This window comes from Cydia pomonella, chromosome 21 (genome assembly GCF_033807575.1).
Source record: "Cydia pomonella isolate Wapato2018A chromosome 21, ilCydPomo1, whole genome shotgun sequence".
NCBI classification, from domain to species: Eukaryota; Metazoa; Arthropoda; class Insecta; order Lepidoptera; family Tortricidae; genus Cydia; species Cydia pomonella.
In genome coordinates, this window is record NC_084723.1 from 5,142,593 (window position 1) to 5,170,557 (window position 27,965).

A 27,965-nucleotide genomic window follows, 5' to 3' on the forward strand; every position below is an offset into this window, starting at 1 on the left:
AAATGGAGAACATTTCCATGAAGTTCTTGTCAGATTATTACGCCAAGTACATGAAAATGGTACGGAAATTTAACCGGTTCTTGAGCCTTGAGGATCACATCAGACAGCATCAACTTCATTTTCTAACTTAGCTTTTTTTCCACTCAACTCATCAGTGGAAAAGCTAACTCTTTTCCTTTTCAACGCCTTAGGATTCTTATCATCCACACTAAGCCTGCTACCTTCGGAATCGCTCGACATTCCGTTCGTAGCATTTTTAATTATAAGTAAGTCCTTTTCGATCTCTGTGAGTTCTCGCGGCTTGATGGGTTTTATTTTTATTTTTGGTAGCTTGGGTTTGGTTTCTTCGACCGGTTTTCGCTTCTTGTATGTGCGCTTGGGTAGTTTTGGTTTGTCTTCCTGTAACTGAGATAACGTTTGGTTATTACACAGAAAAGGCTATAGATATAGAATAGCTAGATGTCAATTTTTTGTGATTTGTATCAGCCGATCCTGTTTTGAGGATCAAATGTCTATATGGGATCAATTGCATTAAATTAGCCTAAGAACACAACACTATGAGGGGTCTAGTGTTATTTGGTTGCGGTTTTCTGTAAGGTGGAGGTACTTCCCCAGTTGGGCTCTGCTCTAGATCTGGAAAGACATCCGCTGTGCTGTGCCCTACCACACAAAGCGAGATGACATTCACAGAGTATTACAAGTAATATATAAATAAATGCATTTTGAGCTTATTAAAACGACATATTTTTTTAAATACTACGTCGGTGGCAAACCAGCAACCCAGACTGACTGCAACTCCAGAGGAGTTACATGCGTATGTAAGTATAAAATGCTTTAGCATATCTTACGACCGTTCGTATTACTACTAACAAGGAAGGGTACCCAACTGTCCGACTCCGATTTGATTCATTTTGATATATGTTATAGAGTAGTCTAAAATAACGGACACGTATTTTTTTTTAGCTGCCCAAACTCAACCTATTGGGAGAAATTGTCCTCCAAAGTACTAAAAAGTTACTAAATCTTCTAACTCCTATAGAAAGTGATGCTCAAGCAACTTGCTAGTTAATGGCTTGTTTGAGTATATGTTTGAGAACAGGAAAAAATAATGTACACGTGTTTTGTTATATCTGCTTAAACTCAAGTTTTCCTAAAAAAACACCCGTCTTTATGTGTAACTATAGTGATAAGATATTATAAAACTTCGAATGTCGTTTTTTTTAGGAAAAAATGAGTTTTAGCCGATATAACAAAACACGTGCTCATTATTTTTTGCTGCTTTAAAAATACGTGTCCGTTATTTTAGACTACTCTATAACATATATCAAAATGAATCAAATCGGAGTCGGACAGTTGGGTACCCTTCCTTGTAAGTGAGCCCACAAGGTTTTAGCATATTTACATAATCAGCTTTGTTAATTTTTTTTCATTATATGCTTGTCTTAGTACCTGTTTGGGTTTAGCACCAATGTAGCCAGAACACCTCTTGGCGCCACACAGACACCGTTTCTTCTCTATACCGGCGCACTCCAAGTTGTAGTTGAACGTCACTTCGGTATTCTGTAATACGTCAATATATGTTTCAGTGTTCGAATAAATTTTAAAGCGGAAAAAATACCGCCTTGGTTGAGACTTGAACTCACGGCCTCTGGATCGATACTCCAGTGTTCTGCCAACTGAGCCACCAAGACCTCATCTACAGCCGGTGAATTTTCCCACCATATGGGTCTAGGGGACCCTAGCGACATCTACCGTAAGACGGTACTGTGAGTACCGTGAAACGTGAGTTCACTGTATTATGTGTTAAGCTTTAAACTCACGGCGGGAATGTCGTAGAGCGCGAACAGCCCGACGCGCACGTCGCCGAGCACCGTCCACTTCTGCGTCTCGCAGTTGGGCTCGCAGCAGTGGTTCATGAATCTGCAACATATTGGTTCTGTCAAAGGCGTTCGATTGGGTCGATAAACATTGTTTTGAGATATTTAAGGCAGTATGCGAATAAATGTGATACCTTAGGCGTCAACTAATAATTATTTTTCTGGTAACTGGTTAGAAGAACGGAACAGTCATATTTCATCGACTAAGACAATTATTTCTTTTGGAGTACCGCAGGGTTCAATTCTTGCCCCCCCTACTGTTTTACAAAAACATATTTGACAGAACTATCTAACGTTTTAATATTTTATCTCTCGTTGCCTTGAATGTTACCTCGCAAGGTTGCCTTTAGGCCCAGCGTCTATCATTCGCTCCTTGTCCTCGTGCTTCCGGCGTTCAGGCACATCATCCCGTGGAACTCCTTCATGCTGATCAGCTCGCCGACGCATTCGTTAACGAATTAAACATTTCTAAACTACATTGACTTTGATAATTTCTCCTGGAATACCTCAGGGTTCAATTCTTGCAACTTTCCTATTAGTTTGGTATTACTGGAGTATCTCAGGGTTCAATTCTTGGTCTCCTACTGTTGAACATAAATCCGATTTTTGAATAGTATTACCTGGCAAGGTTCCCTTTAGGTCCCGCGTCGATCATGCGCTCCTTGTCCAACGTGAGGAAGTAGAAGTTCTCGTCCCGGATCTCGTGCTTCCGGCACATCCTCCTGCGGAACTCCTCCATGTCGATCAGCTCGCCGACGTACTCGATCACGAATTGGCCTGAACAGGAAAGACATTTTAAATATTATTAAAACTTTATTATAACAAATTTAAAAAAACACTATATACATATTTTTACTTTTTATACTCGTAAAATTTACATTTAATTCGCGTGTAAGCGACATAAAATAACTTATTATGCTCTAGAGCATAAAGTAAAATCAAATACAAGGTGTAACAAAAATAGTGGGGGTCCGTTTAATGGCATACTTGGCATCGTGTTCTGATTAGGGAAAAGTAGAAGAATAAAGGCCCTTTCAATAATGGTTATCTTGGCATATAAGTAGAACGTAGTGTGATATTTGTTCTAAAAAAAACACACCTATTGTCGCCTGGCTGATGGGATAAAATAGCAAGAAAAGTTGATCCACCCACCTACACAGCTTCGTAATTGTAATATCGGGCTTCAGAGTTAGAGTAACCAACCTTGCTTGATGTCCTGCAGCGTGCGCAGCCCCCAGCCGCGGTGCGGCGTGCGGTAGGCCTGCAGGCGCGGGTACTGCGGTAGGCCTGCAGGCGCGGGTAACCAACCTTGCTTGATGTCCTGCAGCGTGCGCAGCCCCCAGCCGCGGTGCGGCGTGCGGTAGGCCTGCAGGCGCGGGTACTGCGGTAGGCCTGCAGGCGCGGGTAACCAACCTTGCTTGATGTCCTGCAGCGTGCGCAGCCCCCAGCCGCGGTGCGGCGTGCGGTAGGCCTGCAGGCGCGGGTACTGCGGTAGGCCTGCAGGCGCGGGTAACCAACCTTGCTTGATGTCCTGCAGCGTGCGCAGCCCCCAGCCGCGGTGCGGCGTGCGGTAGGCCTGCAGGCGCGGGTACTGCGGTAGGCCTGCAGGCGCGGGTAACCAACCTTGCTTGATGTCCTGCAGCGTGCGCAGCCCCCAGCCGCGGTGCGGCGTGCGGTAGGCCTGCAGGCGCGGGTACTGCGGTAGGCCTGCAGGCGCGGGTAACCAACCTTGCTTGATGTCCTGCAGCGTGCGCAGCCCCCAGCCGCGGTGCGGCGTGCGGTAGGCCTGCAGGCGCGGGTACTGCGGTAGGCCTGCAGGCGCGGGTAACCAACCTTGCTTGATGTCCTGCAGCGTGCGCAGCCCCCAGCCGCGGTGCGGCGTGCGGTAGGCCTGCAGGCGCGGGTACTGCGGTAGGCCTGCAGGCGCGGGTAACCAACCTTGCTTGATGTCCTGCAGCGTGCGCAGCCCCCAGCCGCGGTGCGGCGTGCGGTAGGCCTGCAGGCGCGGGTACTGCGGTAGGCCTGCAGGCGCGGGTAACCAACCTTGCTTGATGTCCTGCAGCGTGCGCAGCCCCCAGCCGCGGTGCGGCGTGCGGTAGGCCTGCAGGCGCGGGTACTGCGGTAGGCCTGCAGGCGCGGGTAACCAACCTTGCTTGATGTCCTGCAGCGTGCGCAGCCCCCAGCCGCGGTGCGGCGTGCGGTAGGCCTGCAGGCGCGGGTACTGCGGTAGGCCTGCAGGCGCGGGTAACCAACCTTGCTTGATGTCCTGCAGCGTGCGCAGCCCCCAGCCGCGGTGCGGCGTGCGGTAGGCCTGCAGGCGCGGGTACTGGCGCCTCTCGAACGCGCGGTTGTGGCAGCGCTCGCCCGCGCGGCACAGCGGCCCGCACTCCGTCAGTAGCATCCTGGGACAACGACGCTTAAGGTCCACTTGTAAACTTAGACACTTGTACAACAATAGTACATTATTATACAAGTGTGCTAAGTTGGTTATTACACACGAGGCGATATAATGCGCGCAAGCTGCAAGCGAGCACGCAATAAAAAAGCCGATGTGTGTAATGACCATAGCACACGCGTTTCATACGACGTTTTCCAACACACTTGCGAGGAAAAAAGAAACTTTCATATTAATCAAATTTTAATTATTAAATCGCTTAGTGTGCAGTCTTGCATCTATCCTACTGCCTGCCGCCCCCGGCCGCTCGCCGCGCCCGGCGGCGGGCGGGCGCCGGCTCCCGCCAGTCCATGTTATAAAATCTACTCGACCAATTTAAGAAGGCTCCGTTTCCAGACATATTATTAGCAATCAGTTACCTTCTCAACTCGGTCGGATAGTATAATTAAAAAGCACAAGTGTTATAATATACTGAAAATGCACGTGTGTTTAATATATAGGATTATGAGCAATAAAAACGACGTTTTGAGCAAGTATGTTGAATTGAAAAACACTTTATTGCACAAGAAAAGTACATAAAAAATTGAGAATACAATAAATGTGTACTACGGCGAACTTTTCCGTTCAAATCCCGTTAACTCTTCCAGCTAACCTTTCAGCAAACGACAGAGATAAATAGAAGATGGTAGCCAAACATTTTTTACAGTACATATGGGGCTACTTTATAGCACTAGTGCGAGAAGTAGCATATTACGTTACTGTGTCGAACATTTAAAGGGCCATATGTACTGTAAAACGTTGTACGATACATGTGCGAATAGGTAATTCGCAACTCGTGTCGATTTAAAACACTCCCTTCGGTCGTGTTTTAATTTATCGCCACTCGTTTCGAATTTCCTATTTTTCGCACTTGTATCGTAATGTACTATTTTACATGGTGGTAAGATTTAAAAGAAGTACTCTAGAAACATAACATAAGGAAAATACGATAATAATAATAGTGTGACTAAAGCTAATACTCTAAAATCGAATCACAATTACCTGGCTGATCAACGTAATATCAGTAAAGCGGCTGCCATATTGAAAAAACTGCTTAATGGCTCGATTACTTAACTAAGAATTCCTTCCCTCTAGTCTATCGTTCCTCTATCTAACCTATTTAAACTGAATTAACCTGTAAGGATCAATTTGATTCTGATCGCACACGCACTAAAAGAGTACACGAAACCGAAACAGTATGTATAAAAACTAGACGCAGCAGTCACCGTTTCGAAAAGAGTTACCTCAATGGCCGATCTTTTTTATCTTATGAGAGTTAAGTAATTGTCGAATTAAAGTTGGCTTTAGCCCACAAGAATCCAGTTGATAAGTGAGTTGGCATCTACGTCTCGTCGAACGACGTTACCGGCCGACTGGTTAACTTATAACTAAAAAAACAGGAAAATCGGCCGCCATTTTGAAACTTTAACTCAATAGCCCAACTGCGTTCAAAATACAATTCAAGCGCAAGAGTTAATCGTATATCTCCTTCCCTCTTTTTTGTTGAGAGTGTGCGTACAACCCACAGGGATCAGGTTGATTCGGATCACTGACACACTGCTTAAGTGAGTTAGCATCTACGTTTTGTGAGTTTTGAGCTATTCTCGTGAAATCCCTATCCATACCTTCCTTATGGTGCGACTCTGTCCGTCCGTCTGTCTGCCACAACGCTAAATATGTAAATATGCAACATTACATATAAAAAGCGGCCGCCGTTTTCAAACTTTTACTTACTGGTCCTATTGCATTCTAAACAAAAAAAAATATCTTTTCTTCTTACCTGTTGAGACAGTGAGAGTAAAGTCCACAGGGATCAGGTTGATTTGGATCGCAATCGCACTGTGTAAGTGAGTTAGCGTCTACATCTCGTCGAACGACGTTGCCGGCCGGCTTGTTGACTTTTAGCTTGACATAGTGTGGTGGTAGTAGGGAGGATGCGATGTCTAGATCTTCTTCCTCGTTGGGCTCCATTTCTGAAATTTAGAATGAAATAAACAGAGCCTACACGAATTCAATTAGTATTTTATACAATCGTGAAATAATACAGAGCTTTTCAGTCGAGTATCGTGTTAAGGCAACGAAGCTTGCTGAGTTGCCTAAGCAAGGTACGATATTGAAAAGCTTGATTTAGAATTTTTGTATAAGTAAATAAAGCAAAACAATCAGAGCCATATTGTGAACCATGGCACGAGTCAGCTGCTAAGATCCGACGTGGCCGGAGAAAACCTCCCGCCCCACCTTCCCCGTGCAGCCGCGCTCGCGGTCTGTGAATGGTTTGTGTTCATCATTTTGTTTTGCTTTAACCTGCGTTTTTGTATTTCGATTTGGATTCTCTGGAGGGTGCGCCGAACTAATGCGTCAATCCAGACGGAACTAAAAGTCCAGTGCCGCTTAACAACCATCTGCCTCCAGCCGCTCATTAACTTTGAAGACGTGGTCGGACGGAGCCAAATAAAACTTGGAAAAGCGCATTGTGGCTGGCATGGTTGATGGAGGACGAGATAGAAGACATCCACCGACCCGCTAGGTATACTGGGTGGGTTTTCTTTTTGGGTCAGTGAGGGTAGCTACCAGATCCCGTGCTGCTATGCGAAAACGGTCTTAGAAGACCTTCCCTCGATTTCAAATGAATGAAGATTGGCGTTTACAGATTTTGATAAACAGGTTGCGAGAAAAACCTCATTTTTGACAAACTTTTTTTTATGCCAATCGATCTCATTCCTATCGAGGATGAAAAGCTGGTATAGGACGAAAAAAAATTACCGGCTAGAAAAGCCACAAATAGAGGAAAACTTTTCCCATACAATTTGTATGAAAATGAAAACTTTTATTTTTCACATGCTATTAAACGCAAAATTTTCACTTAGAAGTTTAACCTTGCATTATAAGGAACACACTTACTTTTTAATATTTCGCAAGCCCGCTGCGCGTGTTCCATGGCGGTGGTGAAAGCGGCGTCTATCTTGGATTTTTGACTTGATATTCTGCCAGAATCACCTGAAAGAGAGTAGGTTGTAGAGTAAATCTAATACTTATACATAATTTCTTAATTATATTACTTAAGAATTCACTGTCCAAGTGTGTTTTTCTGATACTTACAATTGGTATAAACCTGTGATACAAATACCTTCCATTTTAGTATAGATACTTATTATGCAAATGAGTGCTATATATATAAATCACCATTGGCATCCAGATTTTCATGTTTTTATGGTTATTTTTTAATATTTAGATTCCTAACTAAAATAACAACACTAGACCCTACTGATAGTGTTGTGTTCCTGCCGGTGAGTAAGGTTGCCAGAGCTCAACGAGGAGACGGAGAGTTGTTAGGGTCGGCAACGCGCATGTAACTCCTCAGGAGTTCCAGGCGTACATATGCTATGGAGACTGCTTACCATCAGGCGGGCCGTATGCTTCTTTGCCACCGACGTAGTATAAAAAATATAAATTATACAGATCTGGTAAATGACATTCAGTTAATAGAAAGGCGCATTTACCTCATTTTTATAAACATACTCACCTTCTTGGAAAGGAAACACTCTGCCTCTGTTGACCCAGTAATGGTCATACTGCCCAAAGAACCTTACTACGAATTCGCCTTGCGAATGTTTGACAGCTAGAATGTTGTCCGGGATCTCTGTGGGGTGAAGGACTATACCCGGCCACCATCTGAGAACAAGAGAAAACATTTTTTGGACCCGGGTACGTCCTTAAACTGCTGCGTCCCCAGGAGAGGAATGAGTATTGTGAATGTCATCTCGCCTAGTATGGTAGGGCACAGCACAGCGGATGTCATTCCAGATCTAGAGCAGAGCCCAACTGGGTAAGTACCTCACAGAAAACCGCAGCCAAATAACACTAGACCTTACTCATAGTATTGTCTCTGCCGGTGAGTAAGGTTGCCCGAGCTCAACGAGGGGACAGAGGGTTGTTAGGGTCGGCAACGAGCATGTAACTCCTCTACGCTAGACTGCTTACCATCAGGCGGGCCGTATGCTTGTTTGCCACCAACGTATAATTAAAAAAAAATGACAGGAGTGATATGTTCGTTATTTTTAACACGATTAACATCTGCCTCAGAAAGTTAAGACTGCTAATTGAAATGGCCAAAATTTGGATGCACCTACGTGCTGAAATACTAAGTAAGGGCCGGTTTAGGACGATCTAAATCACAACCAGAAATAAGACCAGAATACCTAATTGACCAGAAGACAGAATTTATTGTTTGTCTGTCTATTTACGATCCACCTATTTAAATTACGTTAGATTGAAAGTATATTCTGCCTGTAGGAGCTTTTTACCGGTTTCCATATTATAAACGCTCTTCTTAATAACTTCGCTGGTAGTGTCAGCTGAACAGACTGAGAACCGGTTGTGGTCGCTCTCGAGCGTTCCTGCACAAATGCGGCTGGGTGGAGTCTCCGAACTGTGAGTGTGGTGCTGCGGAGCAGGATGTTGCGCAGATTGTTCGGGACTGCGCGCTTCATAAATACGATGGAGATCCAGCAGACTTGTTTACCCTTGACGGCGACGAAATCCAATGGATCCAAGAATTGACTTTAACACTATAAAACGACTGACAAAAATGCCATACGCTGAAATAAATAAAATAACTTCGCAATTTCGATTTTGTTTTTCAACAGGTTTAAAGTAAACGCCGGTTGTGTTGCAAATTGTACAAAGTAACTTACCTGTAGTGCCCCAATTTGACCCACACCATCTCCCCGTACAGAGGCAGACGTCCAGTTTCACAATCTTCGCACATATAGCTTCCTGAAATTTCATATATCATATTAGCTCCGGCTCCTATTTTCTCAAAAATATTAGTCCTCTATTTTCCCAAAAATATTAGTTCTAGTATAAAAATAATTCTTATAACTATTTTAACCCTTGGAACGCTTTACGTCAAAAACAAAAACGTTACACGCAAGCTAATTTAAACCTTATTTGTAAGTGTGAAGGTTACTTTGATAACGTAAGCCATAACACCTATGTGTTGATGGCGCTGTGGGCACGACTAGTTGAAGCCTTTAGGTGTTCTTGGCGTTCAAAACGTTAAATGAGGGTGACTATCTTAATCCCATTTTTTATAAAATATAAAAAAAAAAATTATGAAGGCCAAAGTGTTTGAAGATAAGCAAATATTACCTTCAGGCGGCTTGATATTGAGGCATTCAGCGTGGAACGACGTAGGGCAGTACTCGCAGCAAATAAGCGTCCCGCCGAGCGCGCAGATGAAGCACCAGCCCGTGTTCACGTGGCACGGGACCTTGCCCGGCCTGCGGACGGAAATGAGGGTTATTATGTAGCTGAATAGTCGATGTCAATGTGATTACGATTTGAAAGCTATGTAAAAATTATTACTGTTTCTAATCTCTTCAGTTTTGTTTGTGCTATTACTTGCTCATTACGCTAATACCCCGGCCACATGCTCGACGAGTGACATGGAAGTAGCGAGGGAAGGAGGCGAAGACGTAGTGTGGCCGCGCTACTCGTCATGCCCACCGCTCCTTATGTTGTCTGTTTTTTTGGCGCGAGTCAAAGGACCGCCAATATGAAGTATGGAGAGCAAAATTGAGGCAGCGCCGGGAGCAGGGCTATAACCGCGAAAAAGTTCATCAATTGCGGGCATTTTTCTCTGTCACTCTAATTATGTCCTAGTGAAAGTAAAAGAGAAAGATCCCCGCAATTTGTGAATTTCGGTTTTCGCGGTAGCCCCCCAGAGCCCCCGTGTGGCCGTAGTATAAGATTGTTGAGGCGGGATTCAACCAGAATACGGCAAAAGCTTATTCAGTATAAAAATGCTCGTGCCGCAAACTTTTTGTTTTATCTAGTCAATAGTTTATCAAGTAACATACTTCAAACGAGACATAATTAAAGAAAGCAAAGCATATAGATAAATTAATCAAATAAACCAATACCAACTGGTTGATACAGGTACTTTTTAATTGGATAGCTCTACTAGGTTACGATTCATACATAAAATAAACAAAATAGTCATACCTATGCTCGTAATGCCTTGGGCATATAATCTGCGATCCAGTCAGTATCTGTGACCCAGCAGGCAAGCACTTCGTGTACGAATGGTAAGTCGCCGGGCACTTCACGCATCTCGCCAACTTATCACCACAAAATCTCGTCTTACATCCCCTTGGATCATCAGACACACAAGTATGGCACACATGCCTAGGACATGACAACGCTTCTATATATTCTATTTGCTTTTTATTAGTCTTTGACGGCTCCCAAGAGTTAAATTGTGTTTGCGGCCAGTGATCTAAACATTCTAAGTGGTAATATCTATGGCAGTGAGCTACTTGGCATTTCTGACGCACTTCCGTTAAAGCTTTAGGCGATTTATTCGATTTACAAACGAAGCATACCGGAGTTTCATATTTTAGGCAATTATTACATTTGTAGTCTGAATAGTCTATAGGTTTTTCTTTATGCTTTAACTCGACTATTTCGCAATGACCCGGCTCAACTTCCCAATCTATTTCTTGATCGCTAACGTAGTCATCTTGAGTATCAGTTTGCAGTTCTTTCATTTTATTCTCCCATAATGTTTCGAAATTATCTTCATCAAATACTATATGAGATTCGGCTTCGTCTTCAATGGAAATGTTAATTTCTTCTGAGTTATTGGCATCTTGAGATCGCTCGTCGCTTTGGCTTCCAGTGTCTAATGAAGGATCGTAGCCTTTAGGCTTGCGGCCTCGCTTTCTCTTTCGGCCTCTTGTAGGTCCCGCTACTTCGGTGACTTCAGCTTCCTTCTTTACACATTCTACATGATACGTTCCATGGCAGCTTTTACATTTGACTAAGTTGCCTGCGCGATAACAAATTTCGCAAACTCGCTCTCTTACATAACCTTTAAAAACGTTAGGCTTTGGTTTTGTTAGCTGTTCGAAATATAATTCTACCTCATCTATTTCCTCGCCATCTTCGGTGGGTTCGTCTCTGTCAAATATTTTAAATGTTTCTAAATCTTCTTCCTCCAAATCGGAATCATCTTCGTTATAGTAAGGTTTCGATTGTGTCGCCTTCCTTTTCGGTTTTTGTATCATATCCCGTATATCGGCGTTTTTCAAAACCTTTTCAGATTTTTCGACTTTGATGTCCTTGACTTCGGTGCTTTTCACCTTTTCCACTGATTCTTTTTCAACTTTAGGTCTCTTCTTAATTTTCTTTGGTTCTGGGGGCGGTTCCTGGTTCAAACCTTTGACCAAGTTAGACTGTTCGGTTTCATCATTCTTCTTCATGTCCGACTTAGTACTTTCTTCATAAAACCAAGTTTGATACAAATACGTTACGATTTCTTCTCGAGTCAAATCAGGTTGTTCATCTATCAATGCGTCTTGACGAGCTTCCAGATATTTTAAAAAATCAGGATCGTCCATTGATTTCTTAGCGTCTTTTTCTTTACGTGCTTTACGTGTTGTAGCAGAGACTGCGCTGTCTTCCGATTTGATAGAAGCAGTTTCCGGATCAAATCCTTCATGAGTTTTAGATTTTGAACTTTCTTCAAAATCAATAAAACCATTGATTATTTTGCAGTGTGCAGATTCTTTCGAGTCTTCATTATCTTTGCCCTCAAGTTCATCTAGGCCAAACTCTATGTCGTCAAAGTCTTCTGAATTTTTTTTTGCTTCCTCTGTACGATTGTTCAACTTTTCAGAGCTGTCATCTTTAAAATTCTTCAGAATTTTATCTGAATTTTGGTCTGATGTATTTTCTTTAAGGGTAAGGGCTTCTACCCTGCCAAGTGAATCCGAATCAACAATATTGTTTAGTTTGTCGATATTTTGAACATTAGATTCGTGTGTGCCATTTTCAATTTTTCCACAAGAAGTTTTCCTGTGTTCAGTAAGATTATTTTTGTTGATTTCTTTAGCACCCTTTTCGCTTGAAATTTCGATGTCGCCTGAAGCTGATTTGGAGATTTCCTTGTGCAACATACGTCTTATATCTGCATTTTTAGATTCAGGCGCTTTTTCTACCTTAGATTTCTTCTTGATTTTCTTAAGCGGTGGCACTGGAAAATGATTTAAACCTTTAACTAAATTAGACTGCTCGTTATCGTCAATTTTCTTCATTTCTGACTTATTACCTTCTTCATACAACCAGTTTTGATACAAATAATTAACAATTTCATCTTGCGTAAGGTCAGGTTGTTCATCTAGTAAAGCATCTTGATGAATTTCTAGATATTTTATAAACTCTGGATCATTGATAGCTTTCTTTGTGTCTTGTTTTTCTTTTGTGCGACCTGTAGGTTTAGTACTCATTAAACTATCTTTAGAATTCATTTGGGAAATTTCTGGTTCTGTACTAATCGTCTCTTTGGCATTTTTTTCTTCTTTTAGAATTGAAATTTCACTGTCATTCGATGACGCCATTTCTAATACATTTTTTTCCGAGTCCGTGATTTGTACGATATCTAGGTCGTCTTTTATAAGACCTGAATGTTTATTATTTTCACTATTTTGATTATTGACCAAATTCAACTGTTTTGATTTGTTATATAGTTCATCCTGCGTTAAATCAGGTTGTTCATCTAATAAATTATCTTGATGAATTTCCAAATATTTCATAAACTCAGGATCGTCCATTGCCCTTTTGGTGTCTTCTTTTTGTTTTGACTGATCTGGGCGGTTAGTACATGGAATTCCAATGTCATTTAAACTGGTTTGAGTTGTTTCTATAAAACATTTTTCTGGGCTTGTATTTAGTATCGGGTTGATATTTAGTTTGTCTTTTGAAAGTCGTAATCGAGTACGTGTCGTGGACACTTTACTGTCAGTAGTATTTATCGAAGCTATTTTTACAACACATTTATCTTCCAATTTTTCTTTTAACTCATTCCATGCCGTTTTGGTGTCGCGCTTGTCTTCTGAACGTCTAGAATGTCTGATTGTGGATAAATCGTTATCATTTGCGATAGAAACTTCTTTAACAGAAGAAGCTTTTTTAACATTTTTCTGCGGTTCTGTATGTGGATTCCTGTTACTTTCAACAGTTTGTATAACATTGTTTCGATGTGGCTCTGGTTCTTGATAGGAACCTTCGCAGGAAGCTATGTTGTGTTCAGAGTTATATAAAGATTCATTTGCAAGTTCTGACTGATCAGGAAAAGATTTAGTTTTCCCTTTATTCAAAATCTTCCGTATGTCTACATTTTTCAACTCTGCTACATTCCCGAGTTTAGATTTCCTTTTAACTTTCTTCGGCTGCTGTGATTTTTGAAAACCTTTAACTAAACTAGCCTGTTCATTGTCATCCATCTTTTTCATGTCTGATTTTTTCTCCTCTTCATAAAGCCAATTTTTGTACAAATATGTTACAATTTCATCTTGAGTCAAGTCAGGTTGTTCATCCAATAGAGCATCTTGACGAATCACCATATATTTAACAAATTCTGGATCACTCTTTCTTCTTTTACTACTAATCGACATTTCATTCTCATTCGAAATAACAGATGCAGGTTTTAGATGACCGGATTCTGTATTTACTTTTGCAATGCTTATTTTAGAACTTTCTAATACAGTATTTACTTTGTTTAATTTTAATGAGCGATTCCTGGTTATATTTAAACTGAATCTTGATGATTTCATTTTTTTCTCAATATTGTCAGCTGATTGTGCATCTGCTGTTTTTGAACGTTGATCTAAAAAAACACACTTGTCATTATTGTCTTGAGTTACTTCGTTACAATTATTTTCTTCTTTCGCTATACTACTTACATCACCTGTAGGAACTTCGTGGTCTTCTACTATCTCGGAATCGTTGTGTATATTCCTTTTATCTAAAAAAATGCAATTACCTTGGATCTGTGAATCGTTTTTAACAATTTCAGGCCCACTATCATTACTTAAACTTGATATTTTTTCAGTACTATTGTTTATTTTATCTGTACAAGACTCTTGTGATGAAATTTTTTGATTGCTAATCAAAGTATTTTGAATTAAAATGGCTTTTTCGGTTTCTTCATTAATAATAACCTGGGGTAAATGACTATATTCATCATAACAATCACCATCAATTTCATCGTAATCTTGTGATAATGTCCTATCAAATATAAATGTCTCTTCTCCAATAACAACATTGGTCTGAACATTATTCTTAAGAATTTCATCATCTTTCTTAATAACAGGTTGTATAGGAACTTCAATTGTTTTGATCTCTATTGATGGGGAAGGATCAAGAACAGTTTCCGCTAATTCAGTGCACGGTATCGAGCTGGTCGTAACGCCCGGGTCTTCATCGACAACATGAGTTGTAAAGTCATCACCTTCCATTCTCTCGGAATCATCAAAACTTATCTCAGTCTCCTGATGACGGTTTTTAAGAACATCATGAGTTTTCTTGGGTTTCGCATAAGTATATTGACTTGATGAAGCTGTATCAGTCTCTGGTTTGGTATTCACGTTTCCTAACTCATCGACTGCGCTGCTCACTTCTGTTGTATTGTCGTTGTCTTTGAAAGCATTACAAACATCATTTTGAACCAAATCTGATAATACACTTGTTGTTTCTGATTTGTCTTCAATGTTATCTTTTTTATTTAAACTATCTACCGACCTATTTCTAACAAGTGGTGTTGACCCTTTAATTATGAATTGTGTTTCTAGACCCTGCATGTCAAGTGGTTCAATAACAACCACGGGTTTGGAACTTTTATGAAATGCTATTAGCTCCATTGACTCAAGTTTGTTATTTTGAGATGTTTCTTTTTCTAAATTTGCAATATTCGGTGGATTACATTCTACTATGTTTTCACAATTAAGTGGTTCAATTACAACCACGGGTCTAGATTTATTATTAAATAACGTGAGCTCTCTTGCTTCAGGTTTACTGTTTTTGGATGTTTCTTCAGTCGCTGTATTACTTTCTAATATAGTGTTTACAAAATTAAGTGGCTCGATAACAACCACGGGTTTAGATTTGCTATTACACGGCATAGGCTCTGTCGATTCAAGTTTCCTATTTTTAGATGTTTCTTCTTCAATATTTTTAACAGTTGGCACATTACTTTCTGTAACCGTGATTTCCGAACTAAGGGGTTTATTTTTAATCTCATCTTTAGGTTTGTTACTACATATTTCCTTTGATTCAACCCTAGTGTCTTGAGAGGTATCTTTTTCTAAATTGATTCTAGGTGTTTCATTACTCCCTGTTACGGCGTTTTCTGAATTAAGTGGTTTTATGTCTACCACAGGTTTGGATATACTACTAACACATGAAATAAGCTCAGTTGATTCAGCACTGCTGTTTAGAGATGCTTCTTTTTCAAATACGTCCGTATTGTCTGAATTAAGTGGTACATTGTCAACCACAGATTTAGGTATACTATCACAAGCCATACGGTCAGTTGATTCGACTTTGTTGTTTTCTTTTGAATCGTTTTTTATCTTCTTGGCGTCGTGTTTTTCTTTTGACCGTCTAGAACGTCTGATAGTGGATATGTCCCTATCATTGGTAATCGTAGTCGAACAAGTTCCTTTAACACATTTATCCGATTCTGCGTATGCTTCTTTATGACTTTCAACAGATGAAATAAGTTCATTTGATTCAGCACTGTTGCTTAGAGACGTTTCTTGTTCAAATATGATTTCGGTTGGTATATTATTATCCGTGTCCGTATTAAGTGATATATTGTCAACCACAGATCTAGGTATACTATCAGAAGCCATACGGTCAGTTGATTCAACCTCGTTGTTTTTTTCTTTTAAATTATTTTTTGTCTTCTTGGCGTCGTGTTTTTCTTTTGACCGTCTAGAACGTCTAATAGTGGATATATCCCTATCATTGGTAATAGTGTCCGAACAAGCTTCTTTAACACATTTCTCCGATTCTGCGTGTGCAAAAGCAGTTTCAACAGTTAGGACATCACTGTTTAGCTGTGGCTCTGGTTCTTGATTGGAACTTTCGAATTGAGCTATATTTGCAGAGTTATTTAAAGGTTCAACTGGAAGTTTTGACTGATCAGGAAATGCGTCTGTTGATTCAATCTTGATGTTTAGAGATGTTTCCTTGTCAACATTTTCAATGGTTGGTTCATTATTAGCCATTTCCGTTTTTTCGGAATCCTCAGTTTCTTTACTTTCGTCTAATTTGCTTTCCTGGTTATTATTACTTTTAGGTGCATTTTTGGGAGTTGTTGTTTCCTCATTGGGTTTTTGGTTATGTAAATCTAACTTAGGTTCTTTAGCTTTCTTTTCAGTGATACTATTGTTTATTCCCTCAAAGGTCTGTCTTTTTCTTTTACTTCGTCTAGGGTGAATAGTATTTGTTAAATCACAGTTCTTTAATGGAAGTTCCTCTTTTATTTCTACAAATTCATTATTATTTTTGTTACCGGTGTCTAGAATATGTTCATTGTTATTTTTTATTTTATTATTAATATTGTCCTTAGGATTTGTTACATTATTTCTAGTTTCATCTTTACTAATATTGACTGAATCTGTCATAACAATGTCATCATTCACTATAGATGTTATGATATCTTCTTGGCTACAGTCTTCCATACTGCTAGAAATATTTTCTATTTTTACGGTAACACCAACATCACCAATAGTTGTACTAGTATCCAATGTACTATCAAGTCCACTCGCCGACTCAGTATTTTTATTAGAACTGTAATTGATATCATGGTTTTCATAATTGACACTGCTATAATCATGCTCATTTTGATATGGAAGCAAATTAGTATCAGAAACAAGAGATTCATTCTTCCTCGTTTTATGCGTACTTTTACCTTCTTTCTTCTTTTTGGCTTTATCCTTTCTCTTCTCTCTTTCTACCTTAATATGTAATTTCGGTTGCATTTTTTCTGGGGTTTTAGATTTCGCTTTTTGCAGCCACCTGTCCATGTGTGACTGTCTCTGAATTTGTATGATGCCGCTTCTCGCCGCCATATTGTCCAAGCAAGCTGTGACTACTTCGGAGACATCTAAAGACTTATTTCTTGCTCTTTTCGAGCGGTTATCATCTTGTTTGCCATCATCTTCAGAGAACAGTGTATCGTATAAGCTTTCGCTTAAAGAGACGTCGCTGTCAGTCCGTGTGATCTTCCCACCCTTATCGCGTTTGCTTGGGGTAGTTTTGGCAGCTCTCGCCTTTTCGAGCATGTCGTAGAGGGCATCGATTCGAAGTCTCTTGGGCTCTTTCATGAGTGTTTCTGCCTCTTCAACTGACACATTCCATAATGGTAGTTTCTTCTCTGAGACGAAGTGCGCCGCATACAGACGTGGATCCTTCTTCTTAGACTGAAATTTGAATTTTAAATTAGAATATTTATGTATGTTAACGCTGTAAAATTGTATTACAAATATGATAATGTAGTGTTATAGAAAAAAAAATTACTTCGTAATGAAACATGAGCTTGTACGGCAACGTTAGGGGTATGATTCAAGAAAGCAAGCAAAGATACAAAACTTATTATATAGGTAAAAGCCGCTTGATAACTTAAATAACTGACCCCACCCTGCATAGAAACTTGTTTACAGGGTGGGTTAGTTATCTCTACAGCTAACTGTAAGAGTATTATAGTAGCCCCGGCCTCGAACGGGTTACACAAACCCTTAACAAATTATACAGCTAAACAAAACTCAGGAATATCACTCTATTGAAAAGAGAAAACCGCATGAAAATCCGTTCAGTAGTTTTTGAGTTTATCGCGAACACAGACGCGGCGGGGGACTTTGTTTTAGAAGGTGTATATCGACCGTACACCGTGCCCGCTCCATACAATCGAGTCGTGAGCGTGATGCGTCCCGCTCATGCCTTGCAGCAGTGTGGGGAGCCTTAAAATAACTACCTCTGGTGTGAGGTGAACTTGTTGCGACGTGGTTCAAACTCTGCCCTGCCGTGGAACTTGCGGAGCATGTTGTGTACGACCCGCCCGCGACGGCCGTTGTGTGTGTATATATGTGTATTACCTCTGGTGTGAACTTGTTGCGACATGCTTCGAACTCTGCCCTGCCGTGGAACTTGCGGAGCATGTTATCCACGATCCACCCACGGCGGCCGTTGTCACCGAAAAATGTCACATGGATCACTGAGCGCTCTACGCGGCCGAACACTGGAACATTTAATGAAAAATATTAGAAAATAAAGACACTTAAAATACTGACTGACCTAACCAGTTTTAATATATGTAGTAATATGTAATATCTTATGGAAGTTTTCTTATTACATAAACACAATATACAGACTTATTTATGAAGTTTTTCTAAAAGTGTTCATATCATAAAGGTTGAACACGCCAAAATTAGGGCACACACCTATAATTTTTTTGTCAAGTTTTTTTTTGTAGGTACTTAAATTCTTATCCTAATAAAATGTGGAATCAATGGTATAAAGTGTAAATATCCTTGGAAAATTCAATTAGGCTAGAGAAAATCTTAATATATCAACAACCGATGAGTTTTTGTGTTTATTAAATGTTGAGAAGACTGTAATGAATGGAAAGACGATCAGAAAGAAAAATACAAGATTTAAATGGCAAAAAAGTTGAATCTTGGAACATACAGCGTTCTTGTATAAAGTTTGAAACCTTTCTTATGTTATGTAACAAAAAAAAGGTAGAAATATCGCAATTTGATCGACGAAAGGTGAAGTTAAGTTAGAATCAATGATAATAGATTTCAGAAGATGGTGAAATATTTTCATTTTACATCTTATATGCAATATTCAGTGTTAGTGTCCTCTTACTTATTGGTGTAGCATAGCTACTTGATTGCTGCAAGCATAGTTGTTATTTACCTCGCAGGAGGGAGATTGACCAAAGAAATATATAGTAAACTTTTAAAAAACTAACTACTTTGACAATCTGTCTGGCTTAGTGGGTAGTGACCCAGCCTATGAATCAGGTGGTCCCGGGTTCAAATCCTGGTATTAAGGGCATTTATTTGTGTGATGAGCACAGATATTTTGTTCCAGAGTCATGGGTGTATTCTATGTATTAAAGTAATAAAGTATTACCTGTCTCCATCATCAGATCAGGCCGATGGTGCCATAATATTGCATTGTCACCTGACTAACATATGTATGCAAATTTTCTGCTTCATGGGAAACCGGGAAGTGGAAAATTTAACTAGCAAATAACAGTTGAATCTAAATAAAAGGAAGTGTTACAAATGAAACAAAACAAATTCCCTGACAATTTTTCTTGTATAGTGGCCCACTAGAATTCAAACATTTTGTTATTATAAACTGCTTTTATTCTATAATAATACTATTTGCTTTTATTCTGTCATTAAATATAGGGGATTTACCATGTACATTTATGTATTTTATGGAATACTGAAAACTCATAAAAACAAACATGTGGTAAAAAAATACAGTTTTTAATCGCATGTGCAAGATTTGCTATGTGCACAATAATTATAAACTGTTTACCAAACATTACTTTAAAGGAATCTTATTTCCATACACATAAGGTTGAAATCAATTATTTTACTATGTAGATTAACTTTTTCCATTATTTAATTAAATGCCCAATCTAGGTGCAATCAATATTACATACATTTGAATAAGTATTGTAAGCTGCAAGCTGTCATTGTACCTATCCTAACATTTCAATTAATTTGAATGTTAAATTGCAACTGAATAATACCTATTTTAATAATTTAATTAATAAGCACCTGGGCGACAGAGCTTTGCTCGGTTATAACTATTTATTGTAATATGGTGGTGTATAGGTGATAATCTTAACTAAATTTTTTTACTAAATTAAACTTGTCTAAAACAATAAAAATTAAAAAATTATATATAAACTTGAACATATAAAAAAAAAACAAAAGTTAGTCATCGGGCGAGATTCGAACCCGTAACACTCGTTTAGCAGTCCGCGTCTTAACCCGCTGGACCAGACGGACAGTGGCCGGAAACACGAAATTAGCGACCATATTCTGCGTCAAAAGAAAAACGTATGAAAACTCGAAAACACGCGTTTTCCCATACATAAGACTAATCTAGATCGATTGTATACCCCCAAAAACCCCCATATACCAAATTTCAGCGAAATCGTTAGAGCCGTTTCCGAGATCCCGGAAATATGTATATATATATATATATATATATATATATATATATATAGAATTGCTCGTTTAAAGGTATAAGATTGACATTGTACGAATCGGAATATTTTAATTAATTTGAATGTTATTTTGTTACTGAATAATGCCTTGATTAATAACCTGACATGTAATATTAATAATAATTAAGCGCGCTCGGGCGAGGAAAACGCACGCGCCACCTCGGCCGAGGCACGTCTACACTGGCCGGTTTGTGAGTGAGGAAATTGCCACGCGCGTATGCTCGCTCTGTGTGGACCCTGCTAATTACTATAAATATGACTAAGCTTATCATTACATAACTGCCTTCAGGTAATTATAAATACAGTGTAGTGACAAGGCTATTTCCTTTAGATAAAGCATGATAGAAACATTGCTGTCATATCAACATAGGTATATGTTATACCCAGACATAGGAATCCGCGGGGCAAAATTGTTTGACAAGTAGGGAGTTCCTGTATCGATAAACTGAACTTTCGATGCTAGTTCTATATACAAGTGATCACTCAACATAATAAAAACATATTTTTACAAGCAAACCCTTGAGTGATCACTAGTATATAGAACTAGCATCTATAGTCGAGTTTATCTATACAGGAACTCCCTACTTCTCAAACAATTTTGCCCCACGGATTCCTATGTCTGGATTTTTTGGAAGTTTGAGTGAGTCAGGATGGCGGGTGTAACATCCTGACTCTCACAAGTTTGACACATGCATTTATTTAGTATAATAATAACATAATTTTTAGTGTGTATTTTCTTAATTAAGTTAAACCAAACAGTGTATCAACCAAGGTCTGAAATATATTTAGTATATTTTATATAAGTCATAAAAATAGCGTAGAAACATAATTCTTTACTTATTTTTTTAAATTAAGCCCAGCCCAGAGATTTGAAGGGACTATGACAGGACCATTATTAGACGCAAGAGGTATGAAGTGGTTGTATGGTTATGAATTATGGTGAAAATATTTACATTTGATGACATTGCTATTAAGCATAAAATACTTATCTATGTCAATAATTGAGGTAAAAGGCGAGTATGAAAGTTGTGCCACTTTGAATGTTATACAAAAAAAATGTTTAATTTTTTTAAACTCAGTGAGCAAATTTTTTTACAAACTATTACCAAAATTTATTTTCAATGTTTTTTTCCGTTTCCGGTTGTCAGACTGTTAGTACGCTGTTTTAGTCGCTCCGCTCAAATAAAAGAATTTTAAGTGTTTTAACGCGAGTTCGAGTGCGATACTACATTAATTGGATAAATAACACCTTAAGCAACATAAGCATTATACAATTTTGTGATGATAGCGGTGAAAAAAGTGAAAATCAACTCGTAAAATAAGACGCGAAGAGGTTATCTTGCCAAATTATAACCCTGCCAAATTAAGAAGTACGCGTTTGCAACCAACTTCACAAATATCCGGTGTAGCCAGCGAAATAAAAGCGTTCCATTCTACGCTCAAAATGAACCATTCCTTACAAGTATTGTTTGACAGTTTGAAAGTGGAGATGCAGAAACAAACTAATCAAATACATGACTCTGTGACCAAAACAATGAATGATAGCATGGAAGAAAAGTTAAAGGTGATTACCGACGAGAATAAAATTCTGAAATCGAAAATTATATCGCTCGAAGAAAAAATCGTACTTTTGGAGAGAGAAAATAAGAAAAAAAATTTACTGTTATTTGGCCTAGAGGAAAAAGAAAAAGATCCAAGCGGACTAGTCGACATCGTCAAAGAAAAGATAAAAAATGATCTGGAAATTACCTTGGAAATATCCGAAATAAACAAATTACATCGCATCGGCAGAAAAAGTGCAACTGACACGAAAATTAGACCAGTTTTAATATCATTTGTAAATGAATGGAGAAAGATCGAAATTATAAAAAACAAAAAACGATTTCATGATGTATATGTAACCGAGGACTACCCTAAGGCAATACTAGAGAAGAGGAAGGAACTTCAAGGACAGTTAGAGGAAGAAAGGAGGAAAGGAAACCAGGCATATATAAAATACGACAAAATAGTAATAAATAGTAGAGATGGCAGAAAAGATAGCAGGAAGAGGGTGCAATCTACATCACCAGAAGAAAACCAGTCAAAGAAATACCCTTACAACCCTCCAAAGGCTGGCAGGCTGAACGCCTTTGAGGCGATGATGGCCGGGCCAAACTCACGAACTGTTTCACCTTCCCCAGATGATCAAGAATAGGACAGAACCATCGGCAACTGGAAACCAACACTAAATAGTAACAAAAAAAACAAAAATACCAATCACCCCAACCCGGCTGGTCTCCGTGGGGTTAGCGACCACCACCTTTCAAAGTCACACAGCAAAAACGAAAACAAAAAACATATTTATCCTCCAAAACAAACAAATAAGGTATCAAACAAGGAGCATAACGCTAATAATATTTATATTGCAACTTTCAATGTGAGGACCCTTAGAACAGACGAATCATTAGTACAGCTAGAACTAGCTATGGAAAATATTAAATGCCACATAATTGGTTTAAGTGAAGTAAGAAGAGTAGGGGAAGAAATTCTAGAACGGAGCAAGTACATTTTCTTTTACAAAGGGGAAACTAAGGGCATGTTCGGAGTCGGATTCTTAATAAAAAAGGAGCTAAGAAACGATATTGAAGAATTTATAGGCATTTCCGAACGAGTTGCGGTCCTAAACATCAACATCCCCGGCTCGGGCAAGTGGTCTGTTATACAGGTATATGCACCGACCAATGTAGCTACACAAGATATGAAAAACTCCTTCTACAGAGAACTCACAATTGCCTTAGAAAACACACACAAAAACAAAATATTAATGGGAGATTTCAATAGCACACTCGGAGACCTGGAAAACAACTACAATAATAGAGTTGGCAAATATACCACAGGTAAAATAAATGATAACGGAAACAGACTAATAGACTTCGCAACTGAGAACAGATTATATATATTGAACACATTCTTCAAGAAACACTTTAACAGAAAATGGACCTGGATATCACCAAAGGGAATAAAAGATGAAAGGGATTTTATACTTAGTAATAATAAAAACAACTTTCTTAACATAGAGATAGTGAACAAGTTAGACTTTAATTCAGATCATAGACTATTGCGTGCAAAATTATTAGTTAAAACTCCAAGACACTCAAGAAAACATATAAAGAGCAACAGGATACAGATCCCTCAATCCATACCTGAAGAGTATGGGAACACTTTGTCAGAGGAACTTGCAAAAACATACCAAGTCTCGAGTATACAAGATAAATATAACATATTGGAAAAAGGATTAAAAGAGTTAAGTAATAAATTCAGATTAAAAACAGAGAAAAAAGATAAAATAGGGCCAGAAGCAAGCAATCTTATTACACTACGGAGGGCATTATTTACAGACAGGACAAAAAATAGAAAAGAAATAACCAGTATTAGTAAAAGAATAAATGATAGCATTAGACAACACAGATATAGAACCAGATTAGATAAAATACAAAACTGCATAGAGAAAACAGGAGGAGTTAAGAAAGCTATAAAAGAGCTCAAAGAAGAAACTTCATGGATACCATCTGTAAACAGTAATATTAAAAAACAAGAATCCAAAAGATTACAAATCCTAAATACAGCCACACAATTTTACAAAAACTTATATAGTGACAGCCAAGTAACAATAGAAAATCATCACAGAAGTAAAAATAATAATGTTCCAGACTTCTTAATGAGAGAAGTAGAGTATGCAGTAATTACACAAAAAAATTACAAATCTCCGGGAGAAGACAACATTAGCAATGAAATTTTAAAAGCAGCCCTCAACTACATATCAAAACCACTAACTGACTTTTTCAATGAAATCTTGATACAGGAAACCATACCGGAACAATGGACAAAAACTACAATCACTCTTCTTCATAAGAAAGGAGACAAAAGCGAAATTAACAACTATAGACCAATAAGCTTGATGAGTAATTTATACAAGATCTTTTCAAAACTAATTTTGGGACGAATAACGAAAACCTTGGAAGAAAACCAACCAAGAGAGCAAGCGGGATTCCGTAAAAATTTCTCAACAATTGATCATATACTAGTAATTAAACAAATCACAGAAAAATGCCAGGAATACCAAATGAATTATTACATAGCATTTGTCGACTATAATAAAGCATTTGACTCTTTAAAACATACGGAAATATGGAAAACACTCAACGAACAAGGAATCTCACAAAAATATATTAGAATAATACAAGAAATTTACTCCAACAGTACGGCTAAAATTAAACTAGAACGTTTAGGTGAAGAATTTCCAATAAGGAAGGGTGTTCGTCAAGGTGACCCGTTATCCCCAAAAATATTTATTGCAGTTCTTGAGAGTGTTTTTAGAAGAATGAACTGGGAAAACTATGGGCTCAATATTCTAGGCAGAAAACTAAATCACCTAAGGTTCGCTGACGATCTAATACTAGTATCAGATAACCCGACAGACCTGAAAATCATGTTAGAAGAACTAGACACACAGACCAACTAGTTGGCCTATCTATGAACATGTCAAAAACAAAACTAATGTCAAACAGTGCTAAGGCACCAATAGACGTTAATGGAAATGAAATAGAGTATATGAATGAATATGTATACCTAGGACAAGTAATATCACCGGAAGACCAGACGGACAAAGAGCTGCAGAGGAGAACCACAAATGCCTGGAAGAAATTTTGGTCATTGAAAGATGTCCTAAAAGCCAAAGAAATACCTACAGGACAGAAATTTAAAATTTTCAAAAGTTGTATCATACCAGTCTTATCATATGGTTGTCAAACATGGGGACTTACTAAAAAACAGGAACAAAAATTAAATGTTTGCCAGAACAACATGGAAAGAACCATTTTAAACATAAAGCTAAGAGATAGGGTGAAAATAACTACCATAAAAGCAAAATCCAAGACCAAAACCCTATCATCAGTGATCAAGCAACAAAAGTGGAGATGGGCTGGCCATATAATGAGGGAAAACAAAGATAAATGGACTAGAGAACTTGTGGAGTGGTGCCCAAGATATAACACCAGAAAAAGCGGGCCACAACAGTACAGATGGTCCAACGACCTAAGAAAGACTGGAGGAAAAGCTTGGATGAGTGTTGCAAGAAATAGACCAAAATGGAAGACTTTGGAAGAGGCCTTCGTCAAGGGACGAGTTGGAGTTGCCGATGGAAATGATAAATAAATATACTTACAAATGTAAAAAAAAAAAAAAAAAAAAAAAACTTCAATAATAAAGGCTATTTTTATTTTATTATTTATTTTATTAATGGTAAATTTTATAAGTATACCATGTAAAATGTGATGTGTCTCCGGCAAAAGGTACCACATTGTCACCCACCATAAAGACAAAATTTGCTTGTTTCTTATTTAAATAACCTGTCAGTGTCCTTATGGCAAGCGACAATGTGGTACCTTTTGCTTGAGAACTACACAAATCGTCATCAAAAAATAATTTAGATTGTAGTGACAAGAAAATATTATAATAATATGCATTTGATAAGTTGCCTAAAGTTAAAGAAAAATATTAAAGAAGAACAATAATAATTGATAGAATACAAAATTATACTTACGTTTCTTCTTAACAAACATGTCACTAAATGGCTCCCTAGTGACAATGCATGGCCAAAATGGGTATGTGCCAACCCTCGCCCATGCCAAGTCTCCAACTTGGTACTCGCAGGTCGCCTCCAGCTCAAACAACTCATTCTTAGACACCAACTTCTCTTTAACTTCTTTGGACACCAACTTCTCTTTTATATCTTTAAATATAACTTTTTCTTTTAATTCTTTAGTTATTTTCTCTTTGACTTCCTTTTTAATTGGCTGTGCAGGGGAAACCTGTTTGTTTTTCTTTTTACCATCAAAATCCAATGTTTTGACAACTGAAGAAGTATCCGGAAAACCATTCATTGCCTTCCCATGTCCATTTAGAGAATATTTTTCTGATGACCTTTCTAGGATATTGTTCAAATGGGAATTAGATTTGTTTGGTGAAAACATATTCTTAATCAAAACAGCGGTATCTGTGTCTGGTTTCTGAATCAGATCTTTCCGGATATAAATTTTGCTGAATTTCTTGGCAGGGGACTGAGATTTTGTTTTCTCAACGGACCCAAACCGGCTTAGAGAAATGTTCTCATTATAAATGTTTTCTATCTGATCTTCAATGCTTGAACCCACTGAGATTGTTCTTTTAGGAGATTCCTTATTTATCGGGGAATTAGATGCATGCATCTTATATGCCTGTGGTTGCTTAGAAACATCAACTTTTAATGGCTTCATTATTTTATCTGCATCTATTTCTGAAGCAGTCTTGATTCTACGGGCCCGGCCATACCTGCTGGTGCTAGAGCCTTCGCCAGTGACAGGAGATGTCACGCGAGCTGTCAAGTTAGTTTCAAGTTCTCGCTCGACCAGCGACCTTTTCTTAGGTTTTATTTTGACAGACACAGGACTGTCATCATTATTGATATCTTCAGCAATCATATTCTCCTCAGATTCATCCATTTTAAAACAAATCAGGCGCTCAACACCCTCATTTAAAATCCTGTTTTAACTTCCACATATATTATGTAAAATTTTCGTATATCACAATTTCTGCTAATCATGGAATTGGTGAATATAAAAATGAGTGATACAACGCTAAACCACGGTAGTCGAGTAGCAATAGTCAAACTATAGCTAGGTTGGCATACTGAAACAAAAGAAATAAAATGAAGTTCACATTTCCGAAAAAATAGGTTATTCAATTATTTGCACAAATTAAATCACGTAAGTCATAAAAATGAGCATATCATGAATAAGACCAGCTCTTAAACACTTACCGAGGCATTATTATGCCAATTCAAGGTCCAGCGAACGTAATAGGCACTCGGACAAAATGGGTGATGGGTGGTCTGTCTGGAACATTATCAAACTGAAGTACATCGAAAACTTAATTTCCTTTTTTGCTTAACACCTCAAAATGATACAATTATTCCAAATATCACAATCGAACCTACCTGCAACACTGATACTGAAAAAATAACCAGAAAATAGAACGTCCCGATATGATATGTGCAAAGTCCTATTTTGTTACGAGAATCAGCCTAGTGCATTAGGTCCAGTCACGCCATGATATTTTCACAGGCTTGTAAACGATGAAAATCCATTGCCGTATAAGTAATTATAATATTTATAGACGCCAAAAACACACTTCTTTATAATATGCACAAAAACACAGAAAAACATTGATAAATACACAGATTTTAAAAGAATATAAGTTCAACGACGCTTCAGTGCCGCGAAAACCAACATGGAAACGGTTTATTAGTGTGAGTAAGATCTTGTCGTTTCTATGGTACAACACGTATGTGTGAGTGAGCGTGCCAAAATTTATTTTTAAACTATTTAAGACAGTTACAATCATGGCACATATGATTTTGAATTCATATTTATGAATATTTTGAAAAAAATTGAATTGTAATTAGACCAGTAAAAAAGTTATTATATGCATTTCTAATGGCGTTAGCCTTATCTTCACGGTAGATGTACCCAAT

The 27,965-nt window shown here is 38.4% G+C and overlaps 2 protein-coding genes across 3 annotated transcripts in view; one reads left to right on the forward strand and one right to left on the reverse strand.

The window, feature by feature from the left end:
* The window catches only part of LOC133529575 (ubiquitin-like domain-containing CTD phosphatase 1), a 275,695-nt gene that overhangs the window by 19,403 nt on the left and 228,327 nt on the right, over positions 1–27,965 (forward strand). The gene's annotated exons all lie outside the window — the stretch shown is intronic.
* On the reverse strand, positions 42–27,927 carry LOC133529618 (uncharacterized). 2 transcript variants are annotated; one of them, XM_061867373.1, is made up of 15 exons: positions 27,429–27,927; positions 27,252–27,327; positions 25,998–27,121; positions 18,255–18,397; positions 10,318–17,582; positions 9,463–9,593; positions 9,006–9,087; positions 7,835–7,983; positions 7,213–7,308; positions 6,092–6,284; positions 4,131–4,279; positions 2,498–2,654; positions 1,821–1,920; positions 1,450–1,560; positions 42–405 (listed from the first exon to the last, which is right to left on the reverse strand). In XM_061867373.1, the coding sequence occupies exons 3-15, from the start codon at positions 26,932–26,934 to the stop codon at positions 100–102; spliced, it is 9,819 nt and encodes a 3,272-aa protein (XP_061723357.1). In that variant the 5' UTR covers positions 26,935–27,121; positions 27,252–27,327; positions 27,429–27,927; the 3' UTR covers positions 42–99. The 2 variants fall into 2 exon arrangements, with proteins under 2 accessions (XP_061723357.1, XP_061723358.1); XM_061867374.1 differs by having other exon boundaries at positions 27,252–27,343.